General features: G+C 36.2%; 1 protein-coding gene across 8 annotated transcripts in view; it reads right to left on the bottom strand.

Moving 5' to 3' along the window:
- Positions 1-4,837: 4,837 nt before the first annotated feature.
- Positions 4,838-19,072, bottom strand: part of LOC131078626 (uncharacterized) — a 153,159-nt gene continuing 138,924 nt past the window's right edge. For 4 of the 8 annotated variants that reach the window (XM_058016373.1, XM_058016376.1, XM_058016379.2 and 1 more), the window contains 3 exons: positions 15,858-15,944; positions 5,561-5,729; positions 4,838-5,134 (listed from right to left, as the gene is read on the bottom strand). In XM_058016373.1, coding sequence (XP_057872356.1) covers positions 5,121-5,134; positions 5,561-5,729; positions 15,858-15,944 — 270 coding nt within the window. In that variant the 3' untranslated portion in view covers positions 4,838-5,120. Of the gene's footprint in view, positions 5,135-5,559; positions 5,730-15,857; positions 15,945-19,072 lie in introns of those variants that run through there. The other 4 variants (XR_009113810.2, XM_058016377.1, XM_058016378.1 and 1 more) reach the window with 4 other exon arrangements.

Here is a 19,072-nt window from a genome sequence, read left to right as displayed (position 1 = left end):
AAAAGTTGTGCCACTTGATAAAGAATCAATAAAGTTTGAAATGCTATTGCTAAAGTAGAAGTTAGAAAACTTAATCACTAATTCAATAGATTTCAACAAGTATAACCATATGAGAAAACAAAAGGAAACTCAACGATGTCTTACTCCACCTATTTATTCAACCACTAGTCGTGATTGTGCAACCCTTCCTCCATGTCTCACATTGCTTCTCAATTTTGGATCACATTGACCACCTCTAGAGTCAAAATGGAACTCTTTATCTCCTCATTGGGGGCTCTTAACCCCACCCCACAAAAAGTATTGACATCTATCATATTTTGTCAATAAAGAAATCTAAAACAAATAAATCAACAAAATAAGTTTTATAAAATTTAGAGTTCAACTTTTACAAACCCTTAAATTTAAAAATTCAAGAGACAAATAAATCAAACAAAAATAATAATTAATTGCCTAGCTATGATATGAAGTGGAACGATAAAACCAAAAGTTTACTTCCTTTTATTTTTTTATTAAGAAAGAAGCAAAAAACAAGTGTGTTGGCCCTTAATACAACAACCCGTAGGCAGTAAGAGAGACAAAAAAATAGGGGAGTAGCCCTGCATAAACAAGGTCGAACAGGCCAAAATAAAAAACCTGTCAAACCAGCAACAACCCAGAACCCATCTCAAGGAAGGGGAGAGACACCCGAGCCTTGACAAGGAGGGGTTTGGGGAGGGCAGAGGACTTCCCCTTCTGCCTGTAGCAAACTACAGTCTAAGTGAGACTATCATTAGGACCATCAAAAGAGAGACCAAGCGGGGAAGACCCCACAAGGTTACAATCAACAACGCATATAGAGTGTTGTTGCAGAACAACAACAAACTGCTACAGAGGAACAACATCGGGAGCAGATTCGGTAGGAGAATGAAGTTGCAAAATAGGAGCAACAAGAGTTGAATCCTCAAGGATGGAAGAAGCCACAACAACAGCATTGACAACAACTATAGTAGTAGTAAGAGGCACAACTTCATCACGAGAGGAGGTCTCATCCTCCCGAGAGGAGTCAACAAAATCAACATCAAAAGCATAGATAGTCAAGTGATCAGCTGTAGCATCCTTTTACCAAGTGACAACACCTTTGTGATGTGGAAGAGAGCAATATGAAGCTAAATGAACAGTAGAGAAGCATTTTCAACAACAAAAGGGGAGGCCCTCAAAATCCAATGGTTGAGTCCAAGGCCTATCCCCAGGGAGAGGCGAAGAGATGTCAATATCAATTAAGATGCATGCAAAGGTGGAGTGGCCCATGGAAGACGTGACATGATCAACCTTCAAGAAACGACCAATGGAGTTACTGATGACCTCGTAGCAAGAATGCTCCTAGAAATGAAGGGGAAGATTCAGAAGGCGAACTCAAACCAGACACACATTAAGTGGTTTAGTAAGAGGGTTAAAAGAGGTTGTCCAGGGCTTAATAGAGAGAGAGAGAATGAACTCCCCAAGCCCACAACTTGCCCAATATTAAGTCACTATCAAACACAAAAGAAAATGAAGCAATGAAAAAACCTTTAGCACAAGGCAAAAACTCAATACTATGAGGAACCAAAGCTTCCAGGAGCCACTTAGCGATGAAGGTCTGGTAGTGAATGCCAAAGCCTAGAGAATCTGTATAGCAAAGCACAATGTTGGTAGAACCAAATGTTATCCAAATCCTATCCATGGACCACCACAGGGGAGGGATTGGCACAGGGAAGAGGACGAACCCCCTTGGAGGGTTGGGCAACAGATCTGGCCACACGAGCAAAGTTGTGCTTACCAATGAAAGAAGAAGGTCTGGGCGAGACCTTAGCACCCACAACAGGGTCACCATCAGTACCAACATCACCAGACAGAGGAGTAGGACCATTAGCCAGAGATTCCACAACAACAACATCCCTAGGAAGGGCATCCACAAGGGGGGGGGGAGGGCATAAACCACCCACAGTCAAAGCAAAAGCACCATTGGTGACCACAATGGCGCCCGCAAGAGGGGGATGGGGACCTGATCCACCCAACACAAAGGGAATTGCCACAAGAAAAATGGTGGACAAAGCATACGAAGCAAGATTAGCATTCAAATTTGGGCGGGTGGGAGCAACAGGAGCCATTTTGCAAACAACAATAGAATATTTTAACTTCCTTTTGTTGACAAAATGTTTCTAGTTGACTTTGTGCTTCACACAACTTCAAGAGGTGCAAGTGTGCATGGCCTTACATCTTGCCATGGTATTTGTGCAAGGTGATATTTCAATAGGTGAATGCCTCTCCCACACATTTTTACGTTACAATGTTTGCAAACCAAATTCCCTTCCTTTGACCCTAGAATGCCATGTTTCCAACAGGTCATTTCTAATTGGAGTCAACATTGATACAATCTATGAATGTGAAGCAAGAAGTAATAATAAAGAAATAAAAAATAAATTATTATTTATGGAACCTATTTAAACTATATATATATATATATATATATATATATATATATATATATATAAACAAGTAGGGTTTATAGCTAAAATATAAAAAGAAAGAAAGAAAAATAGCTAGAATTTATCTATGAAAAATAAAAAATTATTAGAAATTGTTCCATGAGTATAATGAAAAGATGAACAAATGTAGAAAAATGAAATTTTAAAAGAAAACAAAAAATAAAAATAAAATTCTTCAATTTTGCTTCAACTTAAAGAGCAATTGCTCCAAATAAATTGCGGGCTCTTCCAAATGCATCATAAGCTTCTTTACATGCACTAAGGGCTGCAACAAACACACCAATGATATTTGCTGCTCAATTTGTCCATTAGGTTTTTTTCATTGTCATTTGATTTGAACACCATTCCTTTTTTTCCCTTTTTCGCGTGCTTGAAAATGAAATGGATGTACTTTTAGACTCTTGGATGTCATATACAACAATAGGTATACCTTTTATATGTTTTTAGTTTTACTAGGTATGGTGTAATGAACTATGAAATACCTCTCACTTTCATTGTGTGTTACTCCTTTAACAGATAACTAAAGGATGATGTTGCCCTCTATCAACCATTCTAGGTATAGAGGAAAATCCTAGGCTAGGATAACTCTATGAGTTCCAATTCAATTATTTTCTTGAAGGTATTAAGATGAGAAACGAGGCACTCCATCGAGACACTAGAACAAATCTATGTCAAATTAGAAAGAGATCCACTATAGATAGCATTGAATACCTTGGATGCGTTAGTAGGTCATTTCATCAAATTACATAGGGTGAAAAAAACTCCACGTGGAATATCAAGATATCTTCTAATGAGGTTCCACACAATCATCTGATTATTCCTATTTCTAGAAATAGTGCTCCTTTTTTACCCACATCTACATGATCAAGAAAAGTTAATCGTTTTCTTGCATGTGAACCTTCTAGCCTTGAACATATACTTTTTCCATTAGCTAAATTTAATTTAGTTAGTTGTTCAACATAGGACATTAATTGATTTAAGGCTCAACCTAAAATTGTAGCTATGAGCCATGTTAATTGAAACAAACATGAAAGTACATGACTAACCTTATAACAACACATGAAAGGTGATGATAAGTTTGCTAATGTGTAGCTTGACAATGTAGAGAACACAAAGCATGATGATGTGCATGTGATGCAGGGCATGTGTTACAATTACGCATTATCCTTTTAAAAGCATATCATGAGCCTCGAAAAACCCAACACAAAGTTCCCTAGGAGAAATAAGAGTACACAATAATTTGATTGAAATGCACAAGCAATTGAATAGGTTGTATGATCAAATACTACAAGAGCTCACAAGTAGGTAAACACCAATGGAAAAATAAGAAAATATATAGATGATTAGAATTAAGGTAGCACAAGGAGGCTTGATTTAACAAGAAACGCTTTGCACAAAATTTAGACAATCATAATTTCTAGCTTGATATGCACAACTCTACATCACAAAGTGGACAATTCTTGAGCTATTTGATGGATGATGATAGTATCCAAGAGAATGAGTTGGCCTATCTTAACCTACATGGAAATTTCAAATCACTCCCAATTTTTTACAACAGCTTACTTGGCACGTCCTCTGCTTATGACTAAGGTTTCAAGGTCAAATCATCACACATAATGCCACATCAGCATGCTTTTTCGTTGAGGTGTCTAAAAAGGCCCAAAAGAAAGTTTGAGCAATAGCTGTGCACTAAGTCATGTTTTATTGGTGCATTGATGTGGCATCACATGATTTGTTGCACTTTAGTTCTAAGGAATACAATTCATTCATTTATGGGTACTCATCATCAACACTAACAACTTTAAAGTCACAACTATTGGTTCTATATTATTAATAATACTATGCATTAAATCAACAAATGCTATAACTATTGGAACATGCTCAACTACCAAGTCTTTTCCTTAGATGGAAGGTAGTTCTCCAAGTTCATGTCTTTTGCCTTCGGAACTTATATAGTTGAAGATTCTCCCTCAAATTAGAGGATGTCTTGATCAGATGTTGCTTATATGTTGCCATCAATAATTGTGTCATGTTATACTGAGCACATCGGATGATACGATGTGTTGTCCGATCATTGTGTTCTCATTGTCCTGGGAGAGATACTGTGGACAGAACCCATATAAAAAACGGGTACTTGTCTAATGTGATTTTTTCAGATTATATATCATGATGGGTTAATAGCAAAGACTCCTTTGCATTATGTTTTCCATGATGTTGGATCTGAAGTTATGTGACACGTACAACTAAAAGATTGTTTTTCATCACACAAGTAGAATGAAAATAACAATACTGTATTTTTTTAAATACAATTTAGAAAGGAAAAAACTAATTGCTAAATCCAAATAGTTTACAATACTCATTGAAACGTTTACATAGATGAATCACAAACAAGTCACACTAATTTATGGTCTATTCATCCATCCACAACTTAAGTGCTTAAATCCAAACTTTAAAAAAATGTTTTACCTTGATATAAATCTAATACTCTGCCTGTTGTTCAAGTATAAGGAAGGAAGTAGCTGTATATTTTGATTTGCTTCCTTCAAATAAAGGAAGGAAAATCCATTACATGCCAGGTCCAAATATACTTATTTCAGAATTCTTGAATCTTGATATCTATTTCTTTTTCCCTGTGTCAAGTTAACAATCCAAAACAGATTCAGTCTACATGAAATCCTTAATCTGGGTTATATAATTCGATATCAATCTCAAATCAATGGGTCATTTTCAAGTTTTCAACATACCCTAAATAACTAGACATGATTTTTTCCAAGTTCACAGAATGTCTTATGTCTTAAATCTGTACCTTTGTACACAGTTTTATAAAATCAAGATAATAGTCAAATTGTTTGACACAGACTACATGAAGTCCTTAATCTGGTTCATAGAATTCCATAAAATAATCAAATTAACAAATCAAAGAATAATTTTCCAGTTTCCAAGATAACACAAATGATTAAGGATGATTTTTTCCTAGTGCAGAGTCTATAAAAAATTCTTAGCCTTGTGGACAGTTTAACAAAACCAACGTAACTGTCAAACTTTATGTTACTAACCTTTTTGATTTGATCCTCTTCCATGTTTCTGCTGAGAGGTAGAGTTGCTTGAGCCTGCACTTTTGATGTAGCCACAACTGAGCAAAAGTGAACGAGCTGCATTATTAATATGTTTAAATCTGTCTGGACCAAGTAGAATCCCTCCAAACCACCTTGATACCACCACCACCTGTTAGAAACTCAAAATTCATGGCTCCCATTGTGAACAATGCTAAAACTTAATAATTGGAGAGATTGTTATTTCTCTCTTCCTGTTCTAAATGACTTAAATTCAATATTCCTGGCTCCCTTTGTGAACAATGCTAACACTAAGTAATTAGAGAGATTGTTATTCCTTTTTTGTTCCAATTACTTAAATTCAAAATTCATGGCTCTCTTCATGAACAATGCTAACAGTAAGTAATTGGTGAGTTTGTTAATTATATCATCTTGTTTAAGATGACTTAAAAAGAATAATTACAATTGTTCATTGTCTATGATGCAAAATATGTAAAATGAAGTAAATTGTTCATGCCATGCTTTTCAAAGAAAAGCACAAAATCAACCAAAATCTAACATCAAAAGGACAATCAAAACTTCATATGACATGTGCTAAAGGATGAAAGAAAATTATATGCTCGTAAATACAACCATGAGAAAAGCAAACACTGTGCTTGTCCTAATGTTCAATTAGCTGTGATAAAAGGAGCACTAAAACACCTTGAGAAGAAACATAAGGCACTCTATTGTACTCAAGTTTATTACAAATGCTCATTACAGTCTAGTGTTTTTTCAACTTTACGAAAAAGGGTAAATGCAAGGACATGAGGACATGGTCTCAAGGACAGCAAAAATTTCCCAAATTTTGAAGATGGCAAGGCACAGCTATTAAAATAACTTGAACAAACTATAATCAACTGAAATATTAAACATAATGTGCTGAATTTGCAATGAAAATCCTCCCCTTTTTGGCATTTTATGGTTTTTTTGCATTTTTTCCTTTAAAAGTTGGTATTTAATTTTTATGCACTAGAATGGAGCAGGATTCCCAGTTCTTAAAAAGGGGATGTCCCTTTCAAGTCGCCGAGAAGTATGTCAAGGAACATCACTTAGACCCTAGGGATGTGTTCCTATGGGATGCTGTTAAAATCCTATTCTTGTCCAATACTATGCTTGGATCAATAAACACTCAACTTTGTGTGGTGTGCATCCTCAAATATGTGTGAAAGATTACACATGTAAGATTAGCTATGAAGATGGCCACCAAAGATCTAGGAGCTATAAATGAAAGTACAATGAAGATCAATATGGATTACAATCAGATGCTTCCATGAGAGCAAAGAGGTGGGTATATATACAATCCAACACCAAGAGATGTGAGTGTACAAACAATGTGGGGTAAAGAAGATGTAATCACACGTGTGCACAATATCTCCACTAAACTAGGAAAGTGCTGGACACATGATTCACATGCAACTACTCGAGTAGATACCTACCTAAGGAAGCTTATCTATCCTAAGTGTATTTAAAGCAATAAAAATTTCAACTAAATACAAAAAAAAAAGCTCCAACATCCCCCATAAATGTATGTAACCATGTTAGTTACTCAGGTACAAAATGTGTCTCTCAAAGAATTGTGAAGGATAACACCTCATGTAAGGAAAACTTCTCCTTAGAAAGAATTTCACTCCTCCCCTCCAAAGAAAATAGAGAGAAACCCTCTATATATAAAGACAATGGTAGTGGTAGCACAAAGCACTATCGGATAGGCCAACCACCACATGGCACCCTCAAAGCTTGTGGTACCTTGCACACAATCTTATGCCTTGTACTTGTAGGGAACAAAATTGCCTACCAACATAGTTAGAGATTTTGCCTATGCCAATTGCACAATCTATTTTCTAACAAGTACAAATTGTTCGGACTTATCAAGCCATAAGACAACAAAGAATAGAGTTTTTTTAAGCCTAAGGCAAAGTACTCCAATGTCAATGATTTGACAATAAATCTATGAATGTTTGGGCCTTCTAGATAAAATTTTGTGTCTTTGTACCAAGGATCATTCGTTAAATTACATAAGGCGGCAGCATCATTTGTGTTTAGTTCATTTACCTCTGTTGCCTCTGAGTTGGAATTAGACATTAATTTGGCCAGGCCTTGCCCCCTAACAAGCTTGATAATCTGTAACTCCATGTCATATCCTAGGATCTTATTTATCCAGTGATATCTTTTACCTAACACTTCCTATTGCATAAAAATGTCCTTCACAATTAAGAATAAAAAAAAATGGTGATAATTCATTATTCTTATTCAATTACTATTTTGTGGAAAGAAATAAAATTTTCTTAGACAATAGATAATATCTCATTCAGGATACTATAGCACATGGGCACAAGGATGAAAAGTGCCCCACATGCCCCAAAAAAACAAAAATTAAGATACATCCCCTTGTAATGGGGTGAAAGTGAATGATGGATAGATCAAGAGGAAAGCTTTTCTTCCCTTCGAGAAAAGATGAAAGTTTCACTGCGGATTTCCCTTCAAACACTTTATCCACATTACATTTAAAAGAGGGGGGGAATTCACTAGATCCAACCTCTTAGGAAAGAGATTGAATACTAAATGAATTGATAATAGTGTGAAGATGACAAGTTAACCCCTCTTTTAGAATGAGTAATGGTTGAATTATGTGTTGTGAGACTAAGTGTAAAAGTAGCAAAGAACTGATTATAACTTGAAATAGAAGCGTGAGATGAAGATGTGCATCTGGATCTGGCTATAATATGTCGAGACGAAACTACCCTACGAATTTGAGGAAAAGTTGTCGGGACCGTGCTAAAAGTGCACATGGTCCTCCGAAAAATCCACAAAATGAAAAGGGTTTTTCCGCCTCTGTGAATGGAGTCCAAATCTGTAAATACAGCTACGCACCTACAACCTACACAGAAAACAGAGGAAAAGGGGTTGGGATTGGGGGTTTGCCTTCTAGTCAAACCCCAGTTTTGGAATTAACCAAATGATGAAAGAAAGTACTTGCAAGTAAATGTAAATGAAAGATTGAAATGTAAATCACCTCAAGGGAGGTTGTGATAGAATTGCTTGTGTGAAATTGAATGTTGAAAGAGATCTCCTCTTCAATGGTTGAATCCTTGACTTGAATGCAACACTTAGCCTTGAAGGGAGACTTGAGAATGCTCAATGCTTGAAAGGGATGCTTGAATGCTCTTGTATGCTTGAATACTTGAACTTATGCCCACTCTTCGCTTATTGAACTTATGCCAATTTTCACCTTATCCAACTTATGCAAATGAGATGGCAAATGCGACTTATATATTCGTCAATTAAGGTTAATAGACTGATTTTTTGTCATAGGCTGACATAGGGAAAGTTTTCCCGCTAAAATTTGAAGCAGTCACTGATGAGGAGGGACATCAAGGAGATCAGTCTGGACAGGTCAGCAAGAGTAAACACAATGGAAACACACAGATATGATGGAGGCAATGCAAAACAGATAGTTTTATTGCATGAAATTTGATTACATCCAAGCGGTAACAACCGGGTTACAACATACCGACACACAGGCTTGGTAGAATAGGTCACAACCGAGACCTTGAATCAAAAGATCTATCTTCTAGGCACAGTCTATCTATTTGATACTCTGATTGATTCTAATTGATTACAAATATATATATATATATATATATATATATATATATATATATATATATATATATATATATCGATCCAAAGGATCCAATCGGCCCAAAAGGGATCAAAACCCAAAGAACAAGACCTAACGTGCAAAATGAACAAGGTCGGCCTCCGCCAAGAGATTCCTCCAGAAAATCCAAAGGATGAAACGTAGAAGGTCAGCCACACGCCAAGAAACATCGAGATCAACGCTCAAGGCTCCGCAAGCTTCGGAATGGGTTCCGATAGATCACCAAAATAGGTCTCAGGCAACTGGTAACAAAGGAACAACCGGTAACAAGAAACTGTCATGAAAACCGATAGCGATATCTTGTCGGAAAGTGATCCAAATGAGATGCGGTTTGAAAGCAAGAAAGATGATCAAGTCTTCAAGTAGAATCCAACTCCACAACATCTAGTGAGCCAAAACTGGGACACACAGAAAGAAACTAAAACTACAAACAAAACAGAAAGGAAAATGTTTTTGGTTGATGCAAAATTGTTGTGAACTGGAGATGCTCCTGCATCAAAATTGCAAAGACCAATGCAAAGATAGGACAGAAGGGGCCCCAAAATAGGGCAGGGACACGCCCTTGTCCTGCCCTTATCTCAAGACAGGAAGCAGGTTCAAGTAGTGCGGGGGGCAGAAAAAGTGCAGTTTCCAAGGATTGAGCAAGTCTCGGGTCTCCAATCAGGCTTGGGAATTCGATTCGCCAATGTGAAGACCCTAATGTGGTCGAAAATTGCAAGGGTCGCAATTTTATGACACTACACCCCTATTTTAGGAGAGATCTAGGAATGCCACTACATCCCTTTACCAATTTGGGAGGGCAAGGCATCCCCAAATATCATAATCATTTACAGCCCCAAGAGGAAACATGAAAACATTAATGAAATTCCTAATACTAAAAGGGGGATCCACCAAGAGCCTCCAACTGAATAGAACCCTTGACCCTAAACCCATTCCATTTGCAAAGACAATTAAAAGAACAAGAGAAAAAAAGAAGAGGAAAGAGGAGGAAAAGAAAGGAAGAGGACGAGTGTTTACGATTTTAGGATCTTCAGATTTGTATTGGCAACCATCCTCAACACCAAGCATGTGCATTCAATAATTCTTCTTGTTACATTTTTAAATTTGTTACTTTTGCCCCTGCAAAGCAATTTGGTATGGTCTTTCTTTTGTAATTTCAAAGTTTCAATTCGTTTGTTGATCTAAGGTTGTTTAACATCAATCCAATCACATTATGATTGATGATTTAAAAATCTGACTTATTCAACTCATTTAAGCATTTAACAACAATTTTTTTCATTGTCCATTAGTTCAATTGTGTTGAATACTCTTAAATAATTTTTGTTTAGTTTTTAAATAGGAAAGAAATTGCTAGTTTTTTACGACTGCCCCAAATGTGCACTGTTTCTTCTTTTACTTGCAATGGGTTTAAAAAATATTGTCCTTTTCGCACTTTCAATGGGCCGAAAATACAATTTTTTATTGGTTTATATTGCTCTTTTCTTTTGTTTATACCGCTCATTTTTACTTGCAATGCCAAGATACTTACCTAACTGACAATGATGAGACGTATACGGTATAATAGACAAGGAAATCAGCAATTAAAATGTGGGAACTAGAGGGGAACGAGATGAAGCCACTCAAACTGAAAGTTTGGTTACGAGTACCTTAAATTTTGATTGTCCTTCCAATTTTTTGTTGACCAAATATGCCAAGGGTCCATTCAACAACAAGACTCCTTTGCCACAATTTGCAAAGACCATTGATCTAAACAAGGCATATAATTTAAGGGGAGTTGGCCTTAGAGGTGCAACATTTAGTTCCTTGAATGGTAGAGCACCATTACTAGAATTAATGCACACCCTATGTATATATCTGGCAGAAAGACTTCCAGTCAACTATACCCAACAAGAGGAAAGAATTGATTGCATTGTATAATGGAGATATGTCTACCATTTGTTACTGCCCCTTCATGTAAAGGTTTGAGGCATAGATGCACCACTCGCAAAGTACTCGGCAAGTTTTGAAAACTCGCCGAGTTTTTTTGCCTGCCGAGTAAATACCACTTTTACTCGCAGGCAAAACTCGATGAGTTTTTGAAAAAAATCGCCGAGTTTTTGTTAAAAACTCGGCGAGTCCGTGTTAAAAACTCGGCCGCTTGTGCATAAATGGAAAAAAAGGCAGAAATATTTATCCTTTTTTGTGTTCTATTTTGCTAGGGGGGAAAACAACTCTTCCAAACACTTGACTACTCATTTTCATCGATTTGAAGCGGATTTGAGGCGGATTTGAGGTGGTTTTTGAAGAAAAATCAGATTCCCAAGTAGGTTTTCTGATTTTTTTTCTATGCTTTTTTACAACATTTTATTTATTTTTCGTTGCATCTATATAAATAGAAAATTATTCCTAAGTAGTCAAAAATGTTTTTGAGTCATTGGAAAAAGATTTAACACTATTTTTGACAAGTTTTGTTAAATTTTTCACTATTTTTTTTGAAGAATCTCTAGTTTTTCAAAAAAAATCAAACCCTAATAGTTTTGTTTTTTTCAACTTTGAATGATGTCTAAAATTATTTAAACTAATTTAGATAGTTTGCTAAATTGTTTAACTAATATATTAACTTTGTCTTTTCACTTTGTATGTGTAGGTTAACGGTTAACCATTAATTCAGTATGGCAAATTCTGATTGGCCACTAGAACCATGCCCATTTGGATATGTAGGCACCATCCTAAAGGTGCTAGAGATAGGGCTTGGAGGTATGCCTATGAAGGACCGGAACTTGGGACGGTGATTTGCATAAAATTTGAAAAAATAACTCATGGAGGCATAAACCGCCTCAAATACCACCTTGCAGACATCGAGAAGCATGATGCTAAAGTATGTCGTGGGACCAACGATGAAATAAAAAGAGACATGAATGCCTTACTTTCAGCTGGGGAAGAGAAAAATTGCAAAGGGAGGTAAAACTAGCCATGAGATCAGCCATAGCTGAATCTCAAGATGCTTCAATTAACATTGAAGAAGAAGAAGAAGCACTTCAGGGCATAGTGGGCTCTCGTCGTGGCCCACGTATCTGCAAAACTAGCACCACCTCGACCACCACTATTGCTTCCTCTAGTAGAGTACCTGGCACTGCTGCATCAACATCAGGGACACAGTCCATAGGTAGTTATTTTGTTTTGTGCTCAGGAACACACCTGGAGCACAACCATCATTAGAGGCCACTAGATGGAATAGGGAGGCACATGAGAAAACAAACATTGCATGTGTTGATTTTTGGTACTTCAACAACATCCCATTCAATGTGGCAGGCAGTCCTTATTGGCTGAATTTGGTGACCCCAATGATAGTCTTAGGAAAGGGGTACAAGGCCCTTTCTCACAGGGATTTGAGTGGGAGGTTAGTAAATAGTCCACTTGATTTCATTTTTAATTGTTTTTCAGATTTCTTGTTTATTAAATCAAAATTGTGTACTAAGACCTAATTTCACTTTGTTCTTGTAGGTTGCTCACAAATGCAGTTGATAGGGCAAAAGAAGCGGTGGAGGACCAAAGAAATGAATGGATAAAATATGGCTGCACCATTCTTTTTGATGGGTGGACAGATGGCAAAAAACGCAACATTATTAATTTTTTGGTTGCTTGCAAGGACAATGTGGTGTTCTTGAAATCGGTTGATGCCTTCAGTAAGGTGAAAAATTCAAAAACATTGGCTGGAATGTTGGAGCACATTGTCATGGAGGTGAGAGTAGAGACTGTGGTGCAAATCATCATAGATAATGCAACAGCATATGTGGTAGCAGGTAGAATCCTTTTGAATTATCACCTTTACAATATTTCCATTTGTTGTGGTTTTGTTTTTCTTGGTTGTATCTTTCTTAAGAATAACTTCTTCTTTTGCAGGTAGAATCCTCCAAGAGAGGCACCCCACTCTTTTTTGGACACCTTGTGCAGCACATGTCCTTGACCTTCTTTTGGAGGACATAGGAAAACTTGATTGGGTGACTCCAGTTGTGGAAGATGCAAGGAGGATCGCGAAATATATTTACAATCACCCTTGGGTTCTACATTTGATGAGAGAGCACACCCAAGGGAGAGATTTGGTGAGAGCCGGTGTCACAAGGTTTGCAACAATTTTCTTGACATTGCAAAGCATTCTTGTTGCATTGACTTCTTTGAAACAAATGTTTGTGAGTCAAGCATGGCTAGACTCACCTTATTCAAATAAATAAGGCTGAAGGAGAGGGTGTCGCATGCATTGTCTTCGACAACCATTTTGCACAAAAGGCTGCAGAGATTGTGAAGCTAACTTCAAAACTTGAATTTTTAATTATTCTTGTCTCACAACTAATTTGTAACTCCATTAATTAATCTTTTTGTAATTTGTATTTTTTAATTGTAGGTGTCAGAGCCCTTGGTTAGAGTTCTCCGCTTCGTAGATGGGGATAAAACCCCAATGGGGTAATATTTATGAGGCCATGGATAGGGCCAAGGAGTCTATCAAAAATTACTACAAGGGGGATAGACTCAAATTTGATCCCATTTGGGAAATTATTGATAAGAGGTGGAACAATCAGCTCCACCAACCCATTCATGCAGCAGGGTACTTCCTCAACCCTCGTTTTAAGTTTGGGGGTTCTTACTCAGATCCTAATGGAGAGGTCATGGAGGGCCTCACTAAATGCATTCAGAGGATGATAATCGAGGTTGAGGTGAGAGACCTCATTGTGGGCAAACTCCAAAATTATGAGGAAGCAAGGGATAAGGTATTCTCTTCAAAGCTGGCCAAGAGAGGAAGAACCACTCAATCACCAAGTATAAGTTATAACATTTGCCATTTGGATTTTGGGGTCTAAAGTGATTGATAAATTGATAAATTATGTTTTGACTTTTCTCTTTGCTTTCTAACTTTTCAATATTTTTTTATTTTGCAGATGCTTGGTGGCAAAGTTGGGGTGGAAATACCCCAAATCTAAAAAAATTTGCCCTCAGAATCTTATGTCATCCTTGTAGTTCATCCAGTTGTGAGTGCAATTGGAGCTTGTTTGAAGCCATCCACACGAAGAAGAGGAGCAAGTTAGCGCAGAAACGCCTCAATGACCTTGTCTTTGTGCAATATAATCTTCGGTTGCGCATTAGGAAGGTAGAGGAAGCACCAACTAGTCCAATTGACTTGGATGATATAGATCCTTACAGTGATTGGACATCACAGGAGCAGCCTCCATTGTTTATCGAGGATGACATCACTTATTTGGAGAGGCAGGCTATGGAGGAGGAGGGGGGTGGATTTGGTTTCACGTTGGATGATGTTGAGGAGGAGGATGAGAAGTCATTGCCAGTGGCAGGAGCAGGTAGAGACATAGCTTCATCCAGGATGGAGACGAGCCACAGCCTGAGCCAGACATACCGAGCGAGGAGGCACAGTCACGTCCACAATAGACTTCTAGGACTAGACCCTCTAGTTCTACCTCTCCCCTAGTTTTTGCTAGAGATGGGAAGAGGAAGATGTAATTGTAATGATGTATTTACTTTTAGTTTTACAAAAATTATTTACTATTTTGCTTCCAGCCATCAACATTCCTCACGAGGATGCGATTTTGTACCCACTTTGCATTTAAATATATCTAGACTTAGCTTGTTTCTTTTGTGTTCTCATTTATTGACTCATTGGATCCATCTTCTCATTGAATTTTGCAAAAAAAATGCATTTGTAATTAAATTTAAGCGTGTTTTTAAGTTGTCGAATTTTTGCCAAGTACTAGCCGAGTTTTTCCCGAGTTTCTTTTTTCAGGCCTTGGCAAGTTTTTGCTAATGGTGAGTAGTTCAACTATGGTTTGAGGTATATTTCTACAACTCTTGTAGCGCCTAAGGAGAAATGAAAGGCCATAGGTTATCTTGCAACTCAATTGTCAATTTTTTTTATTGACAAGCTCACGAGGAGGAAAATGACACCATTGGCAAATTCTTCTTTGCCAATAGTATTCCATTTCATGCCAATGGCATTCTGTGTTAGTTCCTTTCTTACACCTAGTCTAATCCTATATAATGATTAATTGAATGGAAAAAAATGATTGACCTTGTTTGTATGTATAACAAAATGGACTATTACCTCATCTATTTGGAAATGGAAAAAATAAGAAGAATCCAGTAAGGATGACATATAGATAAGTTAAATAGTAATAAATTGCATATAAAGATATAAGAATTGAATAAACAAGATTCTCAACAAACAATTTTCCTTAGAAAAAATTATTGAATTATTGCAACACCTTTGAAGCTTAGCTACTTTAGCATGTGACAATTATTTCTTACAAAGAAAATTGCAGTTCAAGAGGAGCACAAATTAAATGTTAGAACTAGATATACACTATTTTACAACTTATGATAAAAAATAGCAAAAAAGTTTAAATGCCTAAAATTAAATTAGTAATGAAATACAATTTTGAAAGTGGGCATCTTATATCTACCAATAAAAATATAGCATCCACACAAAGATAGAAAAAAGAATTATAAAATAGCTTCAAGATATTTTATGTTCAACTATTCATTGTAAACTTGAAAACTTCGTAACACCTGTTAGTATCAACATGGTTTAAAAAGCTCTGCCTCAACACTCACCACATTAGTAGCATCAACAATTTGTAAGAGATGAAGAAGTCGACTTCCAGCAGCAGTTTCCCCATCATCATCATAATCTTGGAGTATCTGGGTTGGAGACCTTTAATTATACATATATTAAAATAATAACATAAATTGAATATAAAAAATAATTAGAAATTCAAAAATCAAAATCATTGTTTTCACTTTTCTTGTATGTTAGTGACATAAAGTTCCCATTTTTGTTTGATCTGTGAAAATTTGGGTGTGATGTAACTTGTGATTTGTACCTATAATCTTGTAATTGGTCTTGGTTCCTGGTCACTTACAAAGAATAATTGAAAAAAAAATCAATCCAAGAACAACCACCACAAAAGCATAAACATTACAAGTACAAACATGTCAAGATCCATGCTCTTGAAAGTTTTATAATCTTGAAAAAGAGTAAACTGCAAAGATGTCACCATCACAATGGAAAAAGTAAAACCAAATATGTATTATAAAAAAATGATTAAACTCAAGATTTCAAGGGCAGTAAGTTTTAGAAGGCAATTCAGTAGCAACTCCATTGCATTATCCGAGAGTCATTCACCCAAGAATGAATGCATCATTCAGTGATAATCTACATACGATAGTCTACAAATAACAGAATTTGAGAGGCATTTTTCCAAATGTTTAATGCTGAAGAAATCTTTATAATCCCATTTCCAGACTAAGTTCCATTTGTCATGAAGTGACAAATTATAATTTAGATTTTAGTAATGTCCACACCAAAGTGATCACTAGAGCTAAGTGACATAACGACATATAGTATTCATCTAGGCATAGACTGCCTAAAGAATCTTGAAAAATTAAAGCTAAAAAAAGTGTAATAATGAACAAAAAGTAATTGTTGTCCTCATTTTTGTTTTCAAAAATGAAGGACCATTTAATGAAATTTTTGTGAAAAAATGAAAAAAATTACTCTATGGCACGCTTCCCGAGGCAAAATTTTGACTAATCCTTGGACTGGCTTAATCCTCAATCCATCCTTGAGCTACGTTTGAAATTTCGTCGAATTTTGGGTTCGTTTGCTATGTCTTTCCTTCAATCGGGTTTTAAAATCCCAACTGCAGGTGGAGAATTTTCTTCAAACTGCAAGTTTTAATGATATTCATTGTTTTGGTCTTTGTAGGGGAATTTTTGGCTTATTACATGTGCACTTTTATTCAAGGATGAATACTTGTAATTTGTTTTAAATTTCCCTTTTATTGTTTTTATTATTTTTAATGTTTTTGGTCTTGTTTAGTTAAAAGGGATTTTTTGGCTAAATTACAAGTAAACTTGCAGCTTGGTCCAAAAACCCCTACTTTAATGGTTTTTACATGTAATAGGGATTTTAAATCCCCATTACATAAGTATAACTTCTTGTAGGGATTTTATTTCCTTTTTACAAGTATTTAAAACTTGCATCTCTCTCCAAAAAACTCGATTTTGCCTTGCAAGTGCATTTTTGACAATTTTAAACTTGCAGTTTGGTCTAAAAAATCCCGATTTTGCCCAACATGTTCAAAAAGTGAAATTTTAAATTTGTTATATCTTCTAAAAAACCCGATTTTCATTGTTTCAATGCATTTTAAACTTGCATTTCTCTCCAAAAAAACCCGAGTTGCAAGGAAAAACGTTTTTTTTGAGGATTTTAGGCAAATCTTTGTGGAGATTTTTTTGCGAGATAGAAGGCGTTTTGGATTCCTCCCTATTTTTATGCATTTTCAAACTCCTTTCACGCCACATGGAGGTTAAGATTGCTGGTTTTTAGCTTTATAACAGCAGCCACGTTTTTTTGCCATTTGGAATGCCACGAATCAGCAATGTTATGAATCGTTTTGGCTTGGTATGCTAAAGCGTTGAGGTTAGAAAGAGTCTTGGCCATTTTCCATGCCATTTCTCATGCATTTGCTGCCACGTTTTTCAGTTTTGGGCATTTTTAAAAAAAACGTGGCTAGGGTTTTGGAATGCGGTTAATTTCTTTTTTAAGAGTTCTCCTTCCTTCTTTCAAAGATTGATCATCTTTTTGAAGAAGGCATTTTCAGTTTGGAGCAAGGTAAGATTTCTTTTCTTCTTGTTTCATTTTTCTTGTTTTTTCTGTTTTCTAATTTTCTTCTTGTTTCATTTTTCTTGTTTTCAAATATGTTGGTTCTTCCCCAAAAATCAGATTTTGTGAGAGAGATTTTCCCCTTTGTAAAGCAATTTTAGAATTGCATTGTTTTTCCCCATTTTCCCTCTTTACTTGTATTCGGGATTTTAAATCCCGATTACAAGTTGGATGAAAATCATTGTTTTTCCCTTACGGATAAAAGATTTAACCATCTTTTGTTTAAATATGAAGTTGCAAAGATGAGAAATACCCATCCTTTCAAAATCGGGTTTTTGGAACCGGATTACATGTTGAAAATTTCTTCCCATTTTCTTGAAGATGATCTTCCCAAAATCTTTTCATATTCATTTCCATCATCCGTACATACCATTTCATCCATTCATTTCACACCTTCATTCATTTTCCCCATTTAAAGTCTACCTACGGTCAACCATCCAGAACCCGAAATTGGTCCAAAATGCACTCAAAAAACACTTGAAAATGAGTTCTAAAGGTCCAATTACAAGTGCAAACTTGTAGTTACCCATTACACATATGAAGTTGCATGTTTGTTCCCCGCAATTGCAAGTTAATGCTCTTGTTTTCCCCACACATGTAATGCAACTTCCAAAACCCAAAATTCACTTGTGAGCCCATTTTTGCATCAATTTCTCTCTTCCCTTGTCAGTCCGGTTTGCACACACGATCTACCAAATCAATGGATTAAGGCATGGGCCTTATTTTGCAAGCAAATTTCAAGAATGAAGGATGATACAAAGAAGAAATACAACAACAATTCATGGTTGAGAGCATAAAATGCTTTCAAGACAAAGATGGTCATGACATGAAAAGAGGAAGGCAACCCGTTCCCTCTTGAAAAGCTAGTACTACCCCAAGCAAGAAGACAAGGATGCAAGTTCCCGTTCCGGTTCAAGATGTCTTTAGCAATCCAGAATACTTCAAGTTCTAGCATCCTGACGCGACATGAAGATCATCACAGACAAATGATGATGCAGTTAGAGTCGTGTCTTTAGACACATGGAATAGTTTTAGTTATGCATTTGTAATTTTGTTTTGACAAGTTACATGTAAAAGTATTTTTTGTAAAATGCAAGTTACA

The sequence above is a fragment of the Cryptomeria japonica genome, chromosome 3, assembly GCF_030272615.1.
Source record: "Cryptomeria japonica chromosome 3, Sugi_1.0, whole genome shotgun sequence".
NCBI classification, from domain to species: Eukaryota; Viridiplantae; Streptophyta; class Pinopsida; order Cupressales; family Cupressaceae; genus Cryptomeria; species Cryptomeria japonica.
Note: the sequence above shows the minus strand (reverse complement) of the source record. Positions and strands in the feature narration are given on the sequence as shown.